This window comes from Rattus norvegicus, chromosome 3 (genome assembly GCF_021556685.1).
Source record: "Rattus norvegicus strain SHRSP/BbbUtx chromosome 3, alternate assembly SHRSP_T2T, whole genome shotgun sequence".
Classification (NCBI taxonomy): domain Eukaryota; kingdom Metazoa; phylum Chordata; class Mammalia; order Rodentia; family Muridae; genus Rattus; species Rattus norvegicus.
In genome coordinates this window covers 144,528,005-144,551,836 of record NC_141536.1, presented here as the reverse complement: position 1 = coordinate 144,551,836, position 23,832 = coordinate 144,528,005, and the positions used below count along the sequence as shown (strand labels likewise).

The 23,832-nt window shown below is 49.9% G+C and overlaps 2 protein-coding genes across 9 annotated transcripts in view; one reads left to right on the top strand and one right to left on the bottom strand.

Moving 5' to 3' along the window:
• Nucleotides 1-1,139: 1,139 nt before the first annotated feature.
• On the bottom strand, nucleotides 1,140-5,551 carry Spag4 (sperm associated antigen 4). 3 transcript variants are annotated; one of them, XM_087654684.1, is made up of 12 exons: nucleotides 4,859-5,551; nucleotides 4,523-4,627; nucleotides 4,128-4,194; nucleotides 3,896-3,957; nucleotides 3,648-3,691; nucleotides 3,447-3,472; nucleotides 3,219-3,327; nucleotides 2,927-3,002; nucleotides 2,717-2,832; nucleotides 2,218-2,385; nucleotides 1,423-1,515; nucleotides 1,140-1,320 (listed from the first exon to the last, which is right to left on the bottom strand). In XM_087654684.1, the coding sequence occupies exons 1-12, from the start codon at nucleotides 5,160-5,162 to the stop codon at nucleotides 1,162-1,164; spliced, it is 1,329 nt and encodes a 442-aa protein (XP_087510810.1). In that variant the 5' UTR covers nucleotides 5,163-5,551; the 3' UTR covers nucleotides 1,140-1,161.
• A 9,271-nt stretch (nucleotides 5,552-14,822) lies between these two features.
• Fer1l4 (fer-1-like family member 4) overlaps nucleotides 14,823-23,832 on the top strand; it is a 35,824-nt gene continuing 26,814 nt past the window's right edge. For 3 of the 6 annotated variants that reach the window (XR_015682782.1, XR_015682781.1, XM_087651095.1), the window contains exons 1-15: nucleotides 14,823-14,997; nucleotides 15,254-15,309; nucleotides 15,640-15,728; nucleotides 15,810-15,909; nucleotides 18,616-18,707; nucleotides 18,862-18,903; nucleotides 19,649-19,810; nucleotides 20,184-20,244; nucleotides 20,352-20,483; nucleotides 20,783-20,845; nucleotides 21,019-21,103; nucleotides 21,359-21,518; nucleotides 21,629-21,812; nucleotides 22,640-22,826; nucleotides 23,298-23,668. Coding sequence is in view for 4 of the 6 variants with exons in the window: in XM_087651095.1 (XP_087507221.1) it covers nucleotides 14,919-14,997; nucleotides 15,254-15,309; nucleotides 15,640-15,728; nucleotides 15,810-15,909; nucleotides 18,616-18,707; nucleotides 18,862-18,903; nucleotides 19,649-19,810; nucleotides 20,184-20,244; nucleotides 20,352-20,483; nucleotides 20,783-20,845; nucleotides 21,019-21,103; nucleotides 21,359-21,518; nucleotides 21,629-21,812; nucleotides 22,640-22,826; nucleotides 23,298-23,668 (1,863 nt within the window). In the remaining 2 variants the exon portion in view is untranslated. 6 annotated transcript variants of the gene reach the window in all.

The following is a 23,832-nucleotide window of genomic DNA, read 5'->3' as shown; positions in this document are numbered from 1 at the left end:
ACCTCTGCCTCCTGAGTGCTAGAAGTACAGGCGTCTCGGCACCACTATGCCAGACTCTAGTTCTATCTTTCTAATTTTTCCCAACATTTTATATGTGTACACGTGTGTGCTCCACTGTATACATGGAGGTCAAAAGACAACCCGTGGGAGTTAGCTATCTGTTAGAAGAGCCCCAGAGATTGAACTCAGGTCATTAAGACTTGGTAGCAAGCCCCTTAATTTGTTTTAGAAAGTTTCAGTTATTTTGTGTAAGTGCCATGGTGTGTGGGCGTCAGAGAACAATTCATGGAATTGGTTCTCTTCTCCCACCTTGCGGGTCCCAGGGGTTAAGTTCTGATTGTCAGGCCTGGTAGCCTTTCCCTGCTGAGGGAGGCAGGGCATCCCCCCAGCCCAGACCTTAGGTCTTGTTAATTTTCATGTGTTCAGATGTTTTGCCTTTGTTTATGCACCACATGTATGCCTAGTGCCAGAGAAGGCTTGAGGGGGAATCAAATTCCCTAGAACTGGAGTTACAGGTGGTTGTGAGCCACCATGTGAGTGCTGTGAAGCAAATGCAGGTCCTCTGGAAGAGCAGAGTTAGGAGCCAGTGCTCCTAACCTCTGAGCCACCTGCTCCCGCTCGGTCCCTCCTTTCTATCCTTAAGAACTCTGTACCTAGCAGGAACGGAGGGCATTTCCAGGAACTGGGGGGAAGAAGTGAGCACAGGTATGTGTTCCGCTGCCTGGTGGCTCTCCAGCTGAAGGGGAAGGCCCATTGGTGGTGCTTTTGACTGAAGCAAGTTGTCTGCCTGAGCGGTCTCCTCAGTGTTGAGGATCGAGTTGTGTCATTTACAGTGTAGACTGTCCACAGCACTTTCTCTTGCCGTCAGTAGACACTGTAAACCATAACTGCTACTACACGACTCTGGGCTTTTCCAGGCAAAGGGGATGTGTTGAGGGGCGTCTCCCGTCGCGCTGCTATACACAGGAAAGCAGGGGCTTTCCCCCAAAAGATGAGCTCCCAGCACCAATGCCCTCTTTTTTTTTTTTTTTTCCCGGAGCTGGGGACCGAACCCAGGGCCTTGAGCTTCCTAGGCAAGGGCTCTACCACGGAGCTAAATCCTCAACCCCCCAATGCCCTCTCTTTAGCACAAACATCGATTCTACTCCAACCATCAGCATTTTAATGGGGTCCCCCTGTGACCCCCATGGCATTATCCTCTGCCGACTCTGAGATCCGCACACCATGGGCACGGACTCGATATAAGCATGTGAAGCGTGGGTGGCCCCAGTTGCTTAGAATCTGAATCTTCACCTTGGGGAAGGCAGATGGAGGGTCATTCTGGGGAGACAAATGGGTCATGCCAGCAACTGCTGTCAAGATTGTCCTCCTCCCCATCCTGCCCAGATGTCTTAGCCCTGTCACCCCCAGAGATAAACGCACCTGGAGGTGGAAAGTCTGAATTTCAGATTTCTGCACTTCAAAGATGAATTTTCCCAAGAACACTTCAGTCTCGTCATCATCAGCTTGGAGCCCCTGATGGGTGAAATGTGTGGAGGAACAGTGAGGCACAGAGGGAGCGGAGAGAGAACTGCTCAGTGGTTACACACACTCTGGCTCATGGTAGCGTGTGTAGTTTGAAACATAAGCTTCGAGGAACCGGTAATAGCAAGGATGTCCTAGAACCAGTGATACTAAGCCAAGATTGTTAAGTTGGAAGTCAACCTGAGCTACATGGGGCGAGCTTGTCTTAAGCAAACCAACCAGGCTATTAGAAAGTTGTTAGCAGGGCTGGACACAGCTCTTGCAGAGGACCCTGCTTGGATTCCCAGCACCCACACAGTGGCTCACAACTATTCTCAACTCCAGTTCCTCAGTATCCAACACCTGACTTCCTAGGGCACTGGGCATGCATGTGGTGCACATAGGCAAAAACGTACACTTTAGAAAATACATATCTTTCAAGTTGTGTGACTGAGCTGTAATCACTTGTCTTAGAGCACTACTGTCCCTCTTGGGAATGGGAGAAACAACAGCACTCCACAGGTCTGGCAGTTGCAATGAAATAGTATGTATAGAGTTTGGTGAGGCCATACCTAAAATCTGGATGTGGTTACGCTCACTTACAAACCTAGAACAGCCGGTGAGGCAGATGGAAGGACATCCAGTTTACAGATGAGCAAACAAGGACAAACCCCTAATCAGAATTCCCCACCTCCAGGCCTCAGCCCCACTCACAAAGACTGCGAAGTCCCGGGGCGCACTGCTGGCTCCTCCGGTGTGTGCCACAGTGGGTGGAGGGTGCTGCAGGGTGATGTCGCTTAACTGCACATGACCTGGCAGTCGGATCACCACCTGGCCTTGCTCACCTTCAAAAGCCCAGCAATTTCCAGGGAACACATCTGGCTGCAGGGGTTCGGACAAAGCGTTGGAACGTAAGACAAACCCAGAAGAGCAGACAGTATCGGGCAGCCCGAGCTTTACAGCAAGACCTGCCCGAGGACTGCTGCTCTGCCCAGAGCTCTGCCTTCTGCCCTGGTGCCTGCCTAGCCAGAGGAGGCAGTGCTGGCTGCCCAGCACTTACAGTTCTCAGTTTAACGCTGTCCTCAGCCTGGCTGCAGCCCTACCACACTATGCTGACCTCAGCTCCAGTCCTCCCTGCTCCAAGCTGATTCTTGTTCTAACTCCAGCTCTGTCCCCTTAGGACCATCCCCAAGCACTCTGGCTTCAGGCCCACCTCCAATATGACAGAGGGTGGGCGGGCGTAGTTCCAGAAGCTTAATCGGTTCCAGAAGTAGGCAGTATTCCGGTCCTCGTAGTCACTGGATGTCTTCTCCAGGTCGATGGAGGCTCCTGGAACAGGCACAAGTCACTTTCAGGGGCTCCGACTAGGATCTATCATCAGTGCAGTAGAATGGCTGGCTGTCAACCTCCCTCCAGCTCTTACCCACAGAGCTCAATGCATAGTCAGGCTTGCGCACGAAGTCCTCATTCAGCCTCTGGAACACGAGCTTGGCCACTCTCTGAGAGAGGCAGAGGGCGTACCAGGACTGTGAGCTAGTTTACAGGTAGGCTTGCTTCTCATTAACTCAATGCTCTGAGGTAGGAACTTAAGGGCCTTGAAAAAGATTCCCCACCCTGGGACCCAGGATGACGTAGTTCCAAAGCAGCCTTCAAGTGAACACAGCTAGGCCCCTGAGCCTCTCAGCTGGGCCCAAGGCCTTGGGTATGGAACTCACCTCACTGTGGGCTGCACGAACACTGGTCACCTCCTTGTGGAGTTTACTCAGTTCTGCCTGGAGCTGCTGCAGTTGCTGGCCCTGGGAGTGCACGCGGTGGTGGTATTGGCTGTAGTTGGGAGGTAGGTACCATGCGGTTAGCTACCTGTCCCTGTGCATTCCTCTCAAAAAGCACCCACAGGTACATTGTCAGTGTTGCCCGGTCCTGCCCCAGCCGCCCTCTTTCACCTTAGAGTCAGCATCTCCTTAGGTTCCTGTGGAGGAAGGGATCAGTAAGTACCCTTCTCCCCAGGCAGTATTTCCCTACCATTCTTGGTTGGCCTCAGGATTTTGCTCAGTGCTTCTACACTGCCCCCTCCCAGCAGCCCAGGGATCCCCCCACACACACAACCTCCACCCCTCCTGGGAACATGGGTCTCCCCAACTCACATTCTCCAAAGGAGGGATCAGGTACAGGAGCCCCCACCAGAGTGCTGGAGAAAGAAAAGGGGGAAAGGTGTCCTCTGATATAAAACAAGGAAGAAAGCGAGGAGTTGGGGTGAAAGCTAGGCTCCAGGAGTACGTGGGAGACCAAGTGGGGGGAGTCACTAGAGTGGGCTGAAGGCCACTGAGACGAGGGAGCTGGACTTGGCTGCCAACGTACAGAGCTGGGGTCCCAGGCAACCACTGCTCCTCACCTGCCAGAAAAATGCTCAGGAGCGACACAGCGGTGAACAGGAAGCGGATGGAGCAGATTTCCCTGAAGAGCCAAGGTGGAAGCTGATGCCTAGGGGCCCTAATCCACTGAAGCCTCAGGGTCCCAGACCAGCCCAGTTTCTGGGAACAGGACTCCACCGGATCTGGATCCGCTCTAGCCTTGGTGGGGCCTAGCCCTGCTGCCCTCCCTTCAGCCCTGCCGCTACCTCTGACCTGTACACACAGACCAGCCCGTCGGCTACCAAGGATAAAAACACGCTGAGCACCTGAAAGAAGAGGCCTAGGGACGGAGACAGGAGAAGTAGGTCAGAGAGGGTGATCCATGAAGGTGAGGTGGTGCAGGTTCAGAAAGACTCAAGAGAAGCTGGGGTAGGGGTCGGGGGTTAGGGGTGGTGTGGAGGACAAGGCCTGGGACTCACAGGGCAAGGTTAGGTTGGGGAAACGAGCTGAGGCCAGTTTTCCCACTCGGACAGGAGAACTGGGGACGGGGAGGGGGTCCGAGAGCAGAGGTCAAAGGGGATCTGGGCTGGATTCTCAGACCCATGCTCGAGCAGAACTGGGGTTCCGAGTGCCGAAGTCAAGGGGGATGGGGTTGGCCTGGCTCGTACTCAGGAAGCTCTTGGACACCGGCGGGGGAGGCATCTCCTGCCTCAGATCCAGTATCGGGAGAAGGTTGAGTTGTTCCTCCAAGACTGCAGGAGACCCAGACGGTTCTGCGAGAGCCCAGGGCTCCATTGAGGTTTTGTGCACCACAGGCCCGCTCTTCCCCTCGGGGCCCGGGCGCAGGCTCCTGACTCTAGTGCCAAACAGCTGGGCAGCCTCTCAAACAGGCCTTTGGTCCTGCCTCACCCCCAGACCCGGAGCTGGAGAGGCTCAGTCAGTAGAAACCCGCCCCAGTCTGAGTCCCGGTGCGGCCCGACCAGGGTCCAAAGCTTGCCACTCACGCCAGCCCTGCGGCACCTCCTCAGCCATGCCCAGGCACAGGATTTCCTCCGCCCCCTCCCGGGAATGGCCATGGCACCGAGCTCGCCCCTCAGGGACACGTGTTGAGCACGACCCCTCAGGCGCCAGGTCGGTTCTGCATCCAGGTCCGCGCCGGGCCCCGCCCCGCGAGCCCGCCCCGCCCTCTCGCCCCCGGGTTCGACCCCGCCCGCACCCGAGGCCCCGCCCCTCACGGTTGCCGCGCCACAGGCGGTCTGCCCATTGTGGCTCCGAGGCGCCAGCTTCGGCCGAGAGCTTCCTGCCCATGTGTCTCCTCCGGGCACTCCTGAGCTTAAGGCGGGCTCACCACAGCTGGAGCCCCGGGCCCTTCTGCCCTCGGGCTCCCCGAGCTCCGGCCCAGCGGACCGGCGCCCATTGCTGTCCCCCGAAGTCGCGCTGTGGGAACTATTGCTGTTCTCGCTGTAGAAGTTGGGTGTGTGATTGTGGGAGGATGCGGCCGAGCCTGGGCGGGGGCTCCGCCGCATCCTGACCTGGGCTACCCCTCAGGGAAGCCGAAGTCGCAGCAGCCAAAGCCCTCGGCCCTCCCTCAGCTGCCTCGCGCCGCCGGGTAGGACCCTGCGTGAGCCCCGGACGGCGCGGCAGACTCAGCCCTGGAGTCTGCGACCCTCCCGCTGCTGTGCTGTTGCCACCGTCACAGAGGAGCCGCGTCACAGAACACCCGTGACGCCACTCGTGACGCCACTGGGAGCCAAGCAGCCCACCCCCCTTTTCTGATTTTTTTTTTTTTTTTGGTTCATGACTTCTTGTGTGTGAGTGCGTGTGAGTGTGCGCGCGCACGTGTATGTGTGTGTGTGAGTGCGCGCGCGCGCGCGCGCGTGTGTGTGTGTGTGTACTTGTAATACAGTTCCTCATGGTGGGTGACCCCCAACCATAAAATTATCCTCATTGCCATCTCATAACTATAATTTTGTTGGGCTGGAGAGACTTAAGGGCACTGACTGTTCTTCGAGTTCAATTCCCAGCAATCTCATGGTGGCTCACAACCATCTGTAATGGAATCCCATGTCCTCTTCTGGTGTGTCCAAGGAAAGCAACTGTGTACTTAATACATTAAATAAATCTTTTTAAAGAAAATTTTGTTACTGTTATGAATCATAAATACTTTTGAAGATAGTTTGCCAAAGAGGGTCACGACCCACAGTTTGAGAACCATTGAACTAGGGCCTGGAAGATTCCATAGTTCCACTTGTCTCTGCTTCCACAGAGCTTTGATTACAGGCATACACCATGGCACCCTTCGTTTATGTGGATTCGGGGATTAACAACCAGGTCGCAGGCTTAGGCAGCAAGCATGAGGCTTATCCCTTACGCCATCTCAATCCCTTCACTTTATTTTGAGTTTCTTACAGGCTTGACTAGAGACCCGACCAATGAGTCCTAGGGATTCTGCTGTCCTTACCTCTTCAAAGATGGGATCACAGTCGCCTGAGCTCTGGCCTATAGCTCGTTACCTACAGTGCTGGGTCCTCAGGCTTCCACAGCAGACATTTATTGATTGTGCCATTGCTCTAGTCTCTGTATTTTAGACAGGAGGTTTTGCTATGTGTGTCTTGCTTGCCTGGTACTGGATGGTCCCAAGTCAGGACAATACTTCTGACCCAGTCCCCCAAGTGCTGGGACTCCAGGCATTTAAGTACCTTGACTCCTAACCTGTACCTTACTTGAAAAGAGAGCAACCTGGATTGGTGAGATGGCTCAGTGGTTAAGAGCACTGCCCTGAGGACTGAGTCCAATTCCCAACATACACATGGAGGTTCACAACCATCTGTAACTCCAGTTCCTGAGGATCTGGCGCCCTCTCACAGACTTGCAGGCAGAGCACCAATGCACATAAAAAGAAATAAATCGGGCTGGATGGATGGTTCAGGGGTTAAGAGCACCGGCTGCTCTTCCAGAGGATGGGAGTTCAATTCCCAGCAACCACATGGTGGCTCACAACCATCTGTAACGGGATCTGGTGCTTTCTTCTGATGTGTCTGAAGACAGCTACAGTGTATTCACATACATAAAACAAATCTTTAAATAAATAAATAAATCTTTCAAAAAAGCAACCTTGGACCTCCTTGGCCAACAATACAAAGGGAGGTTTTCCATGCTTGGTACTAGAGATTTTGGTAGTTTTTGGATCTTGAGAGGAATATTATCACCTCTCTCTCTCTCACACACACACACATACACACACACACACACACACATACACACACACACACACATACACACACACACACACACACACATATATGACACTTCTTTTTGGGGGGGCAGGTGATTCAAGACCATGTTTTCTCTGTGTAGGTCTGGCTGGCCAGAAACCTGCTATGTAGAGCAGGCTGGCCTTGAGCTCAGAAAGATCCACCTGCTTCTGCTTCCCAAATGCTGGAAAGTATATGTGTTAATAAGTAAGCTTATAAAATCTGTTTCCCTGTGACTTTTTCAAGCTTTGTGAGTGTAATTTCTCCCTTTCCTCCTTCTGTATTACTCTTGTCCCCAAGTTAGAAACCTCTCCAGTTTTTCTCCTTTTCCACGTTAGAGAACCCACATCCCATTGTCTCTCTCTAGAGCCCTCCCCACTTCTACCGTCCTGCTTTGTGGGATTTCATGCTATATACCCAATATAGACTCATTTGTTACTTTTCATTGCTGCGATAAGACAGCACGGTCAAGGGTACTTACAGAAAATGAATTGATTTGGTCTATGGCTCCAGAGAGATAAGAGGCATCATGGCAAAGAGGTGTGATTGACAGCTAACAACAGCACGGCAGCTGGGAGAGCGCACTGAAAGCTCTTACCGTGAACAGCCAACACAAAGTTGAATGGAAATCACTCTTCCAACAAGGCCACACCTCCTAAACCTTCCCAAACAGTGCTACCCACTGGGTACCGATTGTTTAAAACCAGAGAATGGGAACTGGAGAAGGGGAACATTTCTCATTCAAGTCACTGCAGTAAGCTATTGCCCTTGTCCTAGGCTGCCTCCCAGAACTTGAAGGTAAGAACCTATTGCTGGAGACACCAAATGCTTAGGTCACAGAACTTGGAGGAATCAAGCTACAACGTTCCCAGAAGCCTCCTCCCCAAGGAGAAGCTCTCATCACAACTACTATACAAGGCAAGGGGGAAGGCAGTCAATAGTTCTATCCAGCTATCCAGCCTATGAACCACAAGAGTGACCGGCCTGGCAAGATGTCCCCAGTGGTACAATGTGGCATTATTATCCCAAGGGTTACCAGCAGTTGTCTAATTGGACTGAAGACCTGCTCGATAGGAAATTCCTGCCTGGTGTGGTAATCCTGGCCAAGTATCTGTTGCTGAAGTGGCCCTAGACCTTAGAGGAGAATCTACTGTTATCATTTTCATAAATCAATATAATTTCTAAATGTATTCTAAATACTTATCCTTGTGTGCACAGGGAAGTGTAGTTCTCTTCTTCTTTTTTTTTTTTTTTTCTTTTTTTCGGAGCTGGGGACCGAACCCAGGGCCTTGCGCTTTCTAGGCAAGCTCTCTACCACTGAGCTAAATCCCCAACCCCAGGAAGTGTAGTTCTCATCCCTCATTAAGGAGCTTCTTTGGTCAGCACACAGAGGCTACTACAAAGATCCCAGTCTGGCTAAACTGCAGAGAATAAATGCCAGTTGTCACCCCCATTTGGCACGTTTGTGTAGAGGGCCTGAGGTCCTTGTGCTCACAGCTCAGCACCAAGCAAAGCAGGAATGTAGCACACAGTGTCGTCTTTCAGAGAAAGGGATGTATAACCTGTTTTCCACCCAGGAGGCTGGGAAAGGATGTAGTTTATACCCTGGTGACCTCTTCACTCCATGCAGCCGGACCACACCTGACTCCCGCAGACTCATATTTATCTCAGTCACTCTCCCTAGACCCTACTGAGCGCTGTTTCCCAGTCAATAGACCAATCTTTATGGAAGAGGCGACATGTACTTCCCAGTGACCTTTGCACTATCTGTGTGACCAAGAACATACTAGATCTCTCCTCAGACCCTTACCTTGACACATGTAGTCAATCTATAGGGCCCATCTTTATGAAAGAGGTCACACATGTACTTTTCAAGAAGTTTCAATGTAGTCATGACTTAAGCTTTATTGTATGCATGGGATTGAGTTAATTATCACCAGGAATATTATTTTCCAAAGTTATGCTATACTTAAACACACCTAATATAAACTTCCCTGTATCAGACTCAGATTGAACCAACATTGGCTACTGAGTGGTGTTGAACCAGACTTCCTTCTTGCCTCCTTCGGATCCATGCTGTGCTGGCTCTGGTGGTCACAGAGACCTCCATATACGTACTATGCAGCTCCCGATGCCTTCGGAAACATTGGGAAGGAGCAGGAGGATGAGACGAGCTAGTGACGCTTCATCCATGCCTTCGTAATAATGCCAGGCATGATAACCCAGAGGGAGATTTCATAAGGCTCCACCTCCAGATGAAGAGCTACTGACCAACAGTGGCCACTGAGGGAGGGAGCATCAATCCTCTCCAGAGACAAATGTGCCCTGGGTCTACTCTAAGCCCATACACGTAAGAGTCACACTAAATGGGATTGGTAGGGTGTGTGAGTGTGTGTGTGTGTGTGTGTGTGTGTGTGTGTGTGTGTGTTGCAATAATAATTCCAGAAGAGGTCATGAATTTGAGAGGGAGTAGGTAAACATGGAAGGAGTTGGATGGGGAGGGTATTAGAAATAATAAAAATAGCACCTATAAATTCCACCTATAAACACCACCTATATAGGCTGGAGAGATGGCTCAGCGGTTAAGAGCACCCGACTGCTCTTCCAGAGGACCTGAGTTCAATTCCCAGCAACCAAATGGTGGCTCACAACCATCTGTAAAGAGATCTGATGCCCTCTTCTGGTGTGTCTGAAGACAGGGACAGTGTACGCATATGTAGGAAATAAATAAATCTTTAAAAACATAAATAAATAAATAAATAAATAAATACATACATACATACATACATACATACATACATACATCATGTGTGCTGGAGACTAAACCTGTTGCCTCCCGCATGCTAGGCATGTATTCTACAAACTGATTTACATGTCCAGGTCACCCTGGTGCCAGTATTGAGATGGAAAAACTGACACAAGGAACGTCCACGTTCTACAGCTTGAAACAAGACCCAGTTCTTCTGAAGCTCCAGTCTTATGTGAGGGCCGCCCTGAACATGCCTTGTATTTCAGCCAAGCTGAACAAATTTCAAGTCCCAGCACACATGAGTGTCCCTGTCCTAGAACATATTCCTAGTGTCTGAATGATGGTTTCTGGTCCCAGTTTCTATCTTCCAATCCTATTTTGAAGACTTCCTCTTCAGCCAAGTTCTCTGTCCTTCTTCCTCGGTGATTCCCAGGTTTGACCCTTCCCTACTCTGAAAGCGACTGTGCTGTGTTGGATTTGGTTCTGTTGTTACTGGCATCTAAGTCACTTCTGAGAGGTAGAGAACACATCCGTTTCCCTTCTCGTTGGCTGCATCTCTTTGTTTATGAGAGCACACCCTTGACCCCAGCACTTGCAAGGCAGAAGCGGACGGATCTCTGTGAGGTCAAGGCCAACCTGGTCTACAGAGCTAGTTCCAGGACACTTGTCTTGAGAAACAAAAACGAAAACAAAAAAAACAAAAAACAAAACAAAACGAAAAAACCTCGCTGCCCTGACTTTGATTCCCAGAACCCACTTGATGGAAAAAGAGAAGTCACTCCTGAAAAGCTGTCTTCTGATCTCCGTATGTGTGCTGTGACGTGTGCACACACTCTCCAAAACAAACAAATGCATAAGTGTAATTCAAAAATAAAAACTAATCTAGGGGACTGGAGAAACGTCTTAGGGGTGAGGAGTGCCGCTCTTCCAGAGGACCGAAATTTGGTTCTCAGTGTTTCCATCTGGACAGTTCACAAGTGCTTATAATCCAGCCCATGTACACACATACACATCAATAAAAATAATGAAAAACTTTAACAACTAGGAAGGACATTCATATGCAGAAAGATGCACACATAGTTAAGTGTTAGCTTAATTCCAAGGTTTGCAGACTCCCCACAGCCTATTCACGGCTTCACTAGAGTCCTCGTACTGAGTAGAGTACTCTAGTGTACTGAGCTAAGGATCGCTGGCTTCTGGCTAAGAAGCACTAAGTTCAGCTACTGTACGTAGGCTAGGGATGCATTCAACCACTCCTCAGTTGAGCAAACTAACCCTGGGGGAAGGGGGTTCATCTTTCACCCCATCTATTCATCCAGACTATTTTTGTTGTTGTTTTGAGACTAGGACTCACTTTATAGTTCACGCTGACCTTGAACTAGAGATGCTACTGTCTCAGCCTCCCAACTATTGGAATTACAGCGATACGCCACTATGCTTAGCCCCAGCCAACGCTTTCAGGGTCCGCTGTGTGTGGTGCACCTGGAAGTGGGCCCTGAGAACTCAGAACGAGAAAGGGTAGAGATAGGAGTGTTGGCACATACTTTAATTCTATTACTAGGGAGGCAGGAGCAGGTGGATCTCCATGTTTGAGGCTAGCCTGATCCACACAATGAGTTCCAAGACAGCTGCAACTACACAGAGAACCCCTGTCTCGAAAACCAAGGAAAATTATTATCATTGTGTCAACCCGACACAAACTAGGATCCTCTTAGAAGAAGGGACCTCAGGAAGCGCAAGGCCCTGGGTTCGATCCCCAGCTCCGAAAAAAAAAGAACCAAAAAAAAAAAAAAAAAAAAAAAGAAGGAACCTCAATTGACAAAATGCCCCAATCAGCTTGGGCTGTAAGCAAGCCTGTGGGGCATTTTCCTAATTAAGGGTTGATTTGGAATCTTCTGTGGGCAGAGCCTTCTCTGGGCAGGTGGTCTGGAGGTATATGAGAAAGTAAACTGAGACGTAGCCAGAAGTAGCAAGCCAGCACATGGTGGTCCTCTATGATATCTGCAAGCCAGCAGCACACGGTGGTCCTCCATGATGTCTGTTTTGGTTCCTGTCTTAGCTTCCCTTCATGATGAACTGTTACCAGCAAGCCAAATAAACCCTTCCCTCCTGTCCTGCCTAGCTATATGTCAATTTGACCCCAGCTAAAGTCATACGATAGTCTTCAACACCGAAAATAAGATCTGGTATAGAGGCTGGAGAGATGGCTCAGCAGTTAAGAACACCGACTGCTCTTCCCGAGGTATTAAGTTCAAATCCCAGCAACCACATGGTGGCTCACAACCATCTGTAATGTGATCCAATGCCCTCTTCTGGTGTGTCTGAAGAGAGCGACAATGTACTCACATAAAATAAATAAATATTAAAAAAAAAAAGATCTCGTATAGGCAGGCAAGTCTATAGGTTGTCCTCTTAAAGAGTGATTGATGGGGGCTGGGGATTTAGCTCAATGGTAGAGTGCTTGCCTAGGAAGCGCAAGGCCCTGGGTTCGGTCCCCAGCTCCGAAAAAAAGAACCAAAAAAAAAAAAAAAAAAGAGTGATTGATGATGACAGAGGAAGGAAGGATGCCCCTTGCTAGCAGTCCTACGTTCTATTAAAGGGAAAAAAGAAAGTTCAGGCTGAGCAATCCAGTAAGCAGCACTCCTCCATGGCCTTCACATCAGCTCCTGCCTCCAGGTTCCCACCCATTTGTGTTCCTGCCTTGGCTTCCTCTGATGGACTGTGTGTGGCTAAGGACATGGTAGCCAAATTAACCCTTACCTCCCCAAGTTGCTTTTGGTCAAGGTGTTTCAGAACACCAGTAGTTAATCTTAACTATGGCAGAAATTGGTTCCTGGGACAGGGATCTTACTGTGGCAGACCTGACCACGTGTTTTTGGAGGACGATAGAAGAACTTTGGAACTTCGGGCTAGAAAAGCCATTGGGTGCTCAAAGCTTGGTGAGCAGTTCTGTGGGAGCTTGGAACATAAGAATGTAAAGAGCAGTGCAGTCGTTGGAGGCCTGGCTTGTGGAGTTCAGAGAGAAGCTTGAGAGTTAAGTTAACTCTATTGGGCCTGTTGCATGTTTGAATTAAGTCTGTGGTGGCTGGTGAGCTAGTGCTGAATAATTGACTGATTAACAAGATACCAAAAGCTTTAATGTGAAAACTTTTCTTTCTTGTGATTATCGACACTGGTCAACCCAAGTTAAGAAATTAGTGATGATTAGGTAGAGTTCAATGTCCCTGGGGTAGTGTTTCCCTAGGGTTAACACATACAAGCTGTTTTCTAGAGGAGCCTACATTGTATCTCATGCTGTCAGCTGAACTTGGATATTTCTAAGAGTCACTCAGGTAGTACTGCTTTTGAAGGTATGAAGGTGTGAGAGGTCTGGAAAGATCATGATCAAGATGTAGCCTGAGTAGCAGTTGAAGGCGCAAGATTGAGCGGGTCGTGAAGAGAAGCTGAGGCTTGGCACCATAAAGGAGAGGCTATTGGTGAAAGTGCAGCCTAATTGCATCAGGAGACCCTGCATTTTGGAGATGTCAGTACCATGGGTTGGCCACCAAAGACAGAAACAGCCATGGTGTAGAGCTGTCCTGAGCCTCTGAGACAAGCTTTGTGTGCTGTGGCAAGGCCTTCCCATTGGAGGAGCCCAGAAGATTGTGAGTGAGTCCATGAAGTCTGCTCTTGCTTTGTTCAGATCATGATTGTGCCCTTGCTCTCCCTTCTTGGAGTGAGAAAGTATGCGTTGTATTTTTGATTTCACAGGACCCCTCAATTAAGAGATTTTGAAACTTTAAAGAGATTTGGGGATTTTATAAAGACTGATGTTTTAGAAGAGACTGAATTTTTAAGTGTTTGAATTTATAAAGACTGTGAGACTTTAACATTTCCAATATGATTCATATTGAGTTATTTATTAATATGAGATATTGGGGATGAACAAAAAAAGTAGAGGTTATTGTTAAATACTGTTGTCTTGGTGTGTCAAGTTAACAAGGGGTCAATTGTTCTGGGTAGTTTTTTTTTTCTTTTTTTCGGAGCTGGGGACAGAACCCAGGGCCTTGTGCTTGCTAGGCAAGTGCTCTACCACTGAGCTAAATCCCCAACCCCTTCTGGGTAGTTTTATGTCATCTTGAAACAAGCTGATGTCATCTGAGAAGAGGGAACCTCATTTGAAAAAAAAAAACAATGGGGGCATCTTCTCAACTAGTGATTGATAGGAGAAGGCTCAGCTCATTGTGGATAGAGCTGATTCAGGTTGATAGTCTTTGGTTCTATTTAAAAAAAAAAAGGCTGAGAAAAGCCATGAGGAGCAAGCCAGTAAACATAACCCCATAGCCTCTGCGACAGCTCTGCCTTGAGCATTCTGCACTGCATGAATTACTGCTCTTTAATTCGAAACTGTGAGTGAAGTAAGCCCTTTCCTCCCAAGTTGCTTTTTTTTTTTTTAAAGATTTATTTATTTTATGTATACAAGTACACTGTAGCTGTCTTCAGACCAGAAGAGGGCATCAGATCCCTTTATAGATGGTTGTGAGTCACCATGTGGTTGCTGGGAATTGAACTCAGGATCTCTGGAAGAGCAGTCAGTGCTCTTAACCGCTGAGCCATCTCTCCAGCCCCCAAGTTGCTTTTGACCATGGTGTTTCATCACAGCAACAGTAACCCTAAGAAAACTCTCTAAGTTACTTCCGGTCATGGTGTTTTATCACTGTGATAGAAAGAAAGCCAAGGCACTGCCCTGGAGGCCTCTTAGGCTAGCACAGACCAGACTGAGATCTTGTCTTCTCCATTCCTACCTATCCCAGCTCCCATCCTATTGAGGCACAAGCTTCTTGGCATCCTACAGATGATAAAGGCAGAATTCTGTGCTGACAACAGGGACCTTACCCCCACACCTCTCAGCCACGTTCCTTCTCCAACCATGACCTCCAGGCCTGCCCCCACCACCCCCTTCTGTGTGTTTGACTAAAGGGAAGGGATTGCTGAACCTGCTGGGTGAGCCCAGTGAGTCATGGACAACACAGATGGGCAGAAGGGCAAGCAGGCAGCCCGAGAGCCAGTGGCACTGTGACCATGGCTCTGACTGTGTGTGTGAGGCACCTAACAGGGCTGCCGGGCATCCATGACCGACAAGTGAGGCTCTGCTTCCGAGGTGAGACTTGCGAGGATGATCTAAGTCTTTTTAGAATTGGGAAGTTCTGCAGTCTTCATTCCGTAGACCTCCAACTTACATCCTGGTCGGCTCTCTCTAACCTGCCTCCCTTCGCCCCAGGTTCTGCTTCTTTCCCATCTTCTACTTCTTCAAGTGTGAGAGGAGAACTAGACAGTGGGGCAAGAGTCGGGGAAGCAAATGATTGACTGTATCTGTGTAGGGGCTGATAAATGACTAGTTTCATTTTTTTGAGCAGGCTTTACTCAGAAAACAAGGAAAATTCACTGTGGCCGAGAAGCAGACGTTGGTGAGGTCAGTAGAACTGGTTCTTTTCTGGATCCATCCTGGGGCAGAAGGGCTCATTCCTGGGTTTGGAAGGTGTGAATCTCAGGTTGGAGAGTTCAGACCTGGTTTGAGATGTCACTCTCAAAACTAGTGGGATTGGTTCTTGATTGGCAATCAGTCCCATATCAGCCTTAGATTGACATCAACTCCATGTTGGAGGGATTTGTTCCAGGCGTTCGATTCGAGATCAGTCCTAGAAGTAGCCTCGTGTTTGAACTGTTGGGGATAGGCTCTGGCTTATGGTGGGAGGGCCAGTCAGCCTGGCACCCGGTATCATGAGCATTTTTCTGTTCCTAGCTGTTCCGTTGGCCCCACTACGGATCTCCACTGGCTGGGGAGAGTCTGTCTGTGCAGGTGGTCAACTGTAGCCGAGTGTTCAGCCCCAGGTGAGGAGAACTGAGGGAAGCCAGATGATGACTTGATGTCATCCACCTGGCTCAGTCTTTTGCTCCATGCTGTTCTCCTAGGCCCCTGGGAACCCTGGTGATTTCTCTGCAGCGGCTGCAAAACACTGGACATTTGGTGCTGAGGGAAGCCCTGGTGGATGAGAGACTCCGGGTATCCCCGGTAAGTGCCACCAGCCTACCTTCAGCAACCCAGAGATGCCTCCAGTCAGAGGTTCAAATTAACAGAGAGGAAGACTGAAGCTAGATAAGGGGGGGCGGGGGGACGGACCAAACACCCCGCCCAGCTTAGGCTCCGTTGCAGCCCTTGCCTGAGTCCTACATGGGCCAGGAGCTGACTCATTTCTGAGTCCCAAGGGTGTGGTGTGTGTACCATTGCTCCTTGGGTCTGGGTGGGTTCCCTTCTTTTCTTCTGGGAGACAATGGTGAACCTGATAGGGTTTTCCCTGGTATTTCATTTCTATCATATGTATCCTTAGAAGAGGTGGACCTGGCTTCAAATCATAGCTCTGCCACTTGCCATTGGTGTACTCGAGTTATTAGCATCTCTAAGCTGCCTCCTCATTTACATAATGACAAGTCGGACTTCTGCTTGACTTTCTTTTCATTCGCTCATTGGTTAAGTTGAAGGATGATGTTGAGCGATGGGGACTCGGCGGTAAGCAAAACCGGAGAAAGATTTGCTTTGTCGAAGCCCACTAACTGCATGAGGGGGTCAAACGTTAAGCAAGCATCCACACAAGACAGCATAAGTTTGCCACCATGAGTGTTACAAAAGAGCCAGTACACCGGTCGGTGACCCTGATGGGGAGGCCTGAAGACTCTCGCTGAAGAAACTAGGCCTACGTTCAGAACTGAGGGTGATGGGCACTAAGTAGAAGGGAGAACGTTCAGACAGAGGAGCCCAAACATGTAAAACCCAGTGTGCCAATGTGGGAAGCGGGGGCGCAGAGTAGGTCAGAAACCTAGGATATGGAACTGGAAAAGCTATTGAGGTGCAGGCCGTGAGGGCCAAGAGCTGTGAAAAAACAGGATCAAGGGGCTGGAGAGATGGCTCAGTGGTTAAGAGTATCAACTGCTCTTCCTGAGGTCCTGAGTTCAAATTTCAGCAACCACATGGTGGCTCACAACCATCCATAATGAGATCCGATGCCCTCTTCTGGTGTGTCTGAAGATGGCAATAGTGTACTTATATACAACAAATAAATCTTTAGAAAAAAAAAAAAAAAGAACAGGATCAGGAGGTGACGCGCACATTGAGGTGGAGCCTTGTTGTACGAGTGTTTGTTTTTGTATATTCCATGTCTAGGTTTGACTGTTTTCAAACCTGAGTGTGGGCTCCAGCCTTCCTGAAAGCCAGCCACTCTGCCAGCTGAGCTGTACCCCCAGCCTCGAGTCCTTTTGTCTGTCTCCATTCTGTGTATAGCTGAGTGTGGTAGATAGCACATATCTTTAACCATGCCTTTAATCCATGCAGGGAGGCAGCGAGGCAGAGAGGCAGAGAGAGAGGCAGAGGGGCAGAGAGAGAAGCAGAGAGGCAGAGAGAGAGGCAGAGGGGCAGAGAGAGAAGCAGAGAGGCAGAGAGAGAGAGGCAGAGAGAGAGAGGCAGAGAGGCAGAGAGACAAAGGCAGAGAGAGAGGCAGAGAGGCAGAGAGACAAAGGCAGAGAGAGAGGCAGACAGGCAGAGAGACAAAGGCAGAGAGGCAGAGGGGCAGAGAGAGAAGCAGAGAGAGAGGCAGAGGGGCAGAGGGGCAGAGAGAGAGAGATGGGGGCAGAGGCAGGTGGATCTCTGTAACTTCAAGGCTAGCTAGGGCTACATAGTAAAACCCTTTCTCAAAAAGATTAGTTTAAACATTTATTATTTTATTTTTTTCTTAAAATTTGTTTATTCTTGGGGTTGGGGATTTAGCTCAGTGGTAGAGTGCTTGCTTAGCAACCGGAAGGCCCTGGGTTCGGTCCCCGGCTCTGGAAAAAAAAATTGTTTATTCTTGTATTTTATGGCTATGTGTGTACCCTGCCTGCATGGACACCTGCATGCCAGGAGAGGGAATCAATCCCATTACAGATGATTGAGAGTCATCATGTGGTTGCTGGGAGTTGAACCTGGGTCCTCTGGAAAAGGTGCTCTTAACACCTGAGGCATCTCTCCAGTCCTTTAAACATTTATTTCTTTTTTTTTTTTTTTTGGTTCTTTTTTTCGGAGCTGGGGACCGAACCCAGGGCCTTGCGCTTCCTAGGTAAGCGCTCTACCACTGAGCTAAATCCCCAGCCCCTAAACATTTATTTCTTATGTGTCCATGAGCCTTTGTGTAGAAGTTGGAGGACACCTTCTGGGAGTTGGTTCTCTTCCTCCGTTGAGTAGATTCTGGGCATTGAACTCACGTTGTCAGGCTTGACAGCAAACATCCTCTAAGCTCCTCAGCCTATTGCCATTTGCTCTGAGGAAGGTCATGAACATCTAAAACATGACATTCTTTAATAATCCTATGAGAAGGTAATAGGATATGTTTGATCATATTCACCCTCAACTCTTCCCAGGTCTCCTCTCCACTTCCCTAGCTACCAGACTGAGTTCTCTTAATTTTTTCACTCCTCGACAAGCGTTCGGTTTGTGTTGTCCAGCTGCTCTTGGGAATAGGGCCTACCTTGGATACAGTCAGCCTACCAGGGTCATTAAAGAAAGTCACCTCCGCTTCTTCTAGCAGCAATTCAGAAGGTTGTAAATGTTAACATTATTATAATCGGAGAGGAACACGCCACTGCAGACGTAAACAGAGGTTCTCTCTTTACAGATGGCATGTAAGGTGCTGGTACTCTCTTAGCTCCATGTCAGTTTGAGGGCACCGATGGGTGCTGTGTTTGGTTTCAGATCCAAGTGGAGCTTGACCTAAAGTATCAGCCCCCTGAGGGAGCTGCTGGAACCTGGGCAGAGGAGGACTTTGGGGCACCCATTCGAGACAGGTAATTCTCTAGTAACCTATGCAAGGCCCCCTGTCCCCAGATGAAACTCACCCAGAAGAGAGAGAAGTAGCGTTCATGTCTACCCTGGGTCTGCTGGCTGCTGTGATCTCACTATTCTACAGTCGGGTCTTACCCTCTTTATTTTCCCTCTCAGCTTAGAGTTGATCATCCCCAATGTGGGCTTCCAGGATATGGAGTAAGTATGTGGGCGTGATAGGGAACAGCCAGGCTCAGTTTTGGGGTAAAGAGCCTGTGACACGATTTAGTACTAGAGTCTGAGACTCCAGTGATTGAACTATAAGGTCAGAGGTCAATCCTTGCATCAAGACCAGGTTGTGAAATCAGACTGATCTCAGGATTAAGAGTTAGTCCAAGGGGTTGAGGATTTAGCTCAGTGGTAGAGCGCTTGCCTAGGAAGCGCAAGGCCCTGGGTTCGGTCCCCAGCTCCGAAAAAAAAAGAACCAAAAAAAAAAAAAAAAAAAAAAGAGTTAGTCCAAAACTGGGTGTGGTGGCGCACACCTTTAATCCCAGCACCTGGAGGGCAGAGGTCGGCAGATGGCTGTAAGTTTGAGGCCAGTGTGGTTTACAAATTGGCTTCCCAGACAGCCTGGGCTACACAGTGAAACCCTGTCTCAAAACACCAAACCAGGGGTTGGGGATTTAGCTCAGTGGTAGAGTGCTTGCCTAGCAAGCACAAAGCCTTGGGTTTGGTTCTCAGCTCCGGAAAAAAAAAAAACAAAAAACAAAAATCCAAACCAAAGGGTTCGATCCCCAGCTCCGAAAAAAAAAAAAAAAGAAAAAAAAAATCTAAACCAAAACAAAAAAGAGTTAGTCCCAGGATAAGTGGGGTCAAGCTGAAGGTTAAAGGTCAAAGCAAAGACAAGGGATGCCCAGCGCACGTGACAGGTCCTGTGCATGATCTTCGGGGTCTTTCTTCTCAGGCCTGGGGAGGCCCAGCTGGAGCGACGGGCAGTGGCTATGGGCCGCAGGCTAGCCCAAAGCCTAGGGACACAGGATGACGAAGAGAATGAGCTGGAGCTGGAGCTGGACCTGGAGGAACCTGACGTGGAGATTTCTGGGGTGGTGTTCAGCCCCCTCAAAAGGTAATATACTCACATGCTCCCGGTCTCACACCCTGTCGCTGAGTCAGTTTTCCTCACATAAGCCACACCCATCCACACCAGGGTACCAGGAAGGCTACCCTGGCGTCAAAGGTCATTCGCTTACAGTACAGACACAGACAAAGTCACTTATAGAGGCTCCCACTAATTTGTAAAGGAATTTGATGAGGACAGGTTGTGTCTGCTGCAATGTTGCCACGGAGCAGGTCTCAACCAGCTCTTGTTCAGAGCTCCAAGAGTGAGTCGAATTGCATGTAGTCTATAAGACGGAGGAGATAGGGCAAGGCACTCCGACTCGCATCTGTGTGGGTGGGAGAGGAAGGACGACCAGAGTTGACCCTATATTTCTTTACAGCCGCGCCCTGGGTTTACCTCGCAGGGATCCCTTCAAGGCGTGCAAAGCCCAGGACTTCCAGGTATGACTCTCAGGCCACATTCTAACCCTCATGGAATCTCACAGGCCTCTCTCTTCCCCCAGGCAGCTCTGGCTTTCTTCCCTTCCTTTGTTTCATTCCTTACCTAGGTGGGGGTCACAGTGCTTGAGGCCCAGAAACTGGTGGGAGTCAATATTAACCCCTATGTCACTGTTCGCGTGGGGGATCAGCGCCGAGTGACTGCCACACAACGTGGAACCAATTGCCCCTTCTACAATGAGGTGGGGCACCACCAAGGAAGAGGGCGGGGCTTGAGAGAACCGGAGGCATCCAGAGAGACCTGTCCCTGGAGAGGGCGGGGCCAGGATGCAAAAAACAAAACAAAACAAAACAAAATGTTGGTTCAGGGTTTTGAGCCAGGATAGGTCAGTCATGGGGAGTCGGGGAAGGGGCGGGAAGGGAAGGGAAGGGAAGAGTGTGTAGCCCTTTTGGGAAAGAGAGCACATTCTCTGTGCAAGAATTCCGGGTGAGCTGAATGAGCTTTTCATGGCTAACCTCTTTCTCATCTCACCCAACCCAGTACTTCCTGTTTGAATTTCATGAAACTCGGCTTCATCTCCAAGACTTGCTGCTGGAAATAACTGTGAGTGGGAAAGTGGATTCATGTCTGGAAATGGAGTTGCTCAGCTGGGCGTTTGGGTGACTGAGGCAGGAAAGTCGCCATGAGTTCAAGGCCCAGCCAGGGCTACAGATTGAGATTCAAAAGGTGGGCAGGGCGAACATCCTAGAGCACCAGGATTAACCCTTTCTCCCCAGGCTTTCCACTCGCAGACTCTCCCGTTTATGGCCACCAGAATAGGAACCTTCAGGATGGACTTAGGGATGGCCTTGGACCAGCCAGGTATTGAATCCCCCGCTCCCTCATTGCAAGGTATGTGTATGATCAAATTAACTGAGCTCTCAGACTCACCTGCTTTATGCCCGGAGTACTAACTTCAAAGACAGCCATCTCTTGTGAATGCTGACCTTTCTTGTCAGGTGGTTGGTTCTTCTCTCTGTATGAGACACGATGTGTTGCCCCAACCCCAGCCATTGTCCAATGTCCTGAATCTGTGTCCCTTAGATGTCCCCTCACACCGTCTTCTTCTATCCTTAGATGGCCACTTCCACCAAAAGTGGGCTCCTTTACATGACCCCCGTGACACCCGTGCGGGAACCAAGGGCTTCATCAAGATCACCTTGTCTGTGAGGGCACGTGGGGACCTTCCCCTTCCACCACCACCCTCAACCCCAGGGACCAGTGCAGACATAGAGAAGTGAGCTGGGGTATGGTGGGAGTAAAATATTGGATGAAGCTTGACTTTGGGAGCGCAGAGAAGCAGAGGGGCTAGGACTCCAGCTTACTCCTCACGTTCGCTCTTCCTAGGAATCTACTCCTGCCACGTGGGGTGCAGGCTGAGAGACCATGGGCAAGGCTGCGAGTCCGAGTGTACCGTGCAGAGGGGCTTCCCACAGTGCGCACGGGGCTGCTGGGCAGTCTAGCCCGTGCCCTGCATGACCAACATGTCCTCCTGGACCCATATGTGCGGGTGAGCTTCCTGGGGCAGCAGGTAAGTCACTCCTATCCCCCATGCTGCAGCTCGAGTCTTTTATAGAGTATTTATCTGTTAACGATAATCATTATTTATTCATTTAGTGACAAGGTAGCCCTGATACTCAGAGATCCATTTGGTAGGATTACAGGCATGTGCCCTGGCTTTTTGTCATTGTTTGTTTTTCTTTTCTTTCTTTCTTTCTTTTTTTTTTTTTTTTTTTTTTTTTTTTTTTTTTTTTTTCCGGAGCTGGGGACCGAACCCAGGGCCTTGCGGTTGCTAGGCAAGCGCTCTACCACTGGGCTAAATCCCCAACCCCTGTTTGTTTTTCAAGATAGGGTTTCTTTGTATGTGGCTTCTGCTGTCCTGGAACTCGCTTTGTATACCAGGCTGGCTTCAAACTCACAGATCTGCCTGCTTCTGCCTCCCAAGACTATTTTTATTCTTAATCCTGGATGCATGAATAACTCTGTGGAGTAGGGAGCACATGAGGACAGGTGTTCATGGAGGCCTGAAGCGGGTGTCAGATCTCCCCTACAGCTGGAGTCATAAGTGTTTGTGGGCTGCTGGATGTGTGGAGGGGAAACCATGCTTGTGGAAGAGTAGAACTCACGCTTGACCTTAACCATTGAGTCATCTCTCCAGCCTTTATTTCTTTTGTGTATGTGTGTGGTGGGCTGAGGGCCACAGCACAAGTGTGGAGGTCAGAGGACAACCAGTAAGAGGGACAAGAGTATAGGACCTAGGGCTCAAACTCAGGCCATCAGGTTGATATCAAGCACCATCACCTGCTGAGCCATCTTTAAGGACCCTCATTGACCCCTTCCTCCTGACTTGGCCTTCAGGGTGAGACTTCGGTTCGGGGAGAGGAGACAGCGCCCGAGTGGAACGAGCAGTTGAGCTTCGTGGAACTCTTCCCGCCGCTAACGCGCAGCCTTCACCTGCAGCTGCGGGACGACGCACCTCTTGCAGATGTGGCACTCGCTACACACATGCTAGACCTGAGGCAGATCTCAAACTCGGGTCGTGCAGGTGAGTACCTCTGGTCAGCGTGTGTGGGCCCATCTGCTGTGACTCACATCAGCTCTTCAGAGCAAAGCTCATCCTTAGAACAGGTGGCCCAGGGAGGACCATCACCCCACAAAACAAACTGTTCTAGACCAGGCTCCGCCTTCCGACCATGATCCCACCCTCAGTTTTCCAAACTCTTAAGCACAATGGCCAGTCCAGTCAAACCTTGCAGGGAAGTGACCACTCTGAAATATCCATCCACTCCCTCCGACCTTTACCATAACATGAGTACTTCCACCCCAACCTTGCCTCCTCTCTAAAGCCCAGAAAGGTCCTCTGCCCGATACTGTTATCACCTCCTCCCTTCAGAAAGAACCGAACCCTGCCTTCTCTTCCCCACCCTAGTACCTGGAGGATACAAGGCTATACAGTTCAGAACAGTACCCATTTATTTGGTCCTCCCCTTCAAGACCTGCTTTTGTCCCCCTACAGCGGGGTTTAACCCCACTTTCGGTCCAGCCTGGGTGCCCCTCTATGGCTCACTCCCCAGTGGCAGGTTCCGGGATGGTCTTCAAGGTCTCAATGAAGGCCTCGGGGAAGGCATTTGGTTCCGGGGTCGACTTCTGGTAGCTGTGTCCATGGAAGTATTTGAAGGCAGAGTTGAACCTAAATCCTCCCAGACCACACAAGGGTCCGGATTGTCCCGGCTCACTGGAAAGAAGAAAAAGAAGAAGGAGAAGACCAAGCAGGGCCAGACCCCAGCTGGCACTTTACAGCCTGCCAACGCCAGCACGGAAGTGGGTGTGCCCGAGATTCCGAGCTCAATGGAGGTGGACATGGAAGAGCTGCTGCCTCTGCCAGAGGTAGGGGCTGGAGTCGCCCTCAGCATCAGACATCGTGATGCTGTTTCCAATTGGGGGACTTGGATGAAGAATCCTGTGTATGCGCTCACATGTGCTGTTGTATCTAAACATGGTAGATAGGGAGGGGGTCAGTTCCCTGGGAGGTAAGAAAGGGAGCCTCCTGG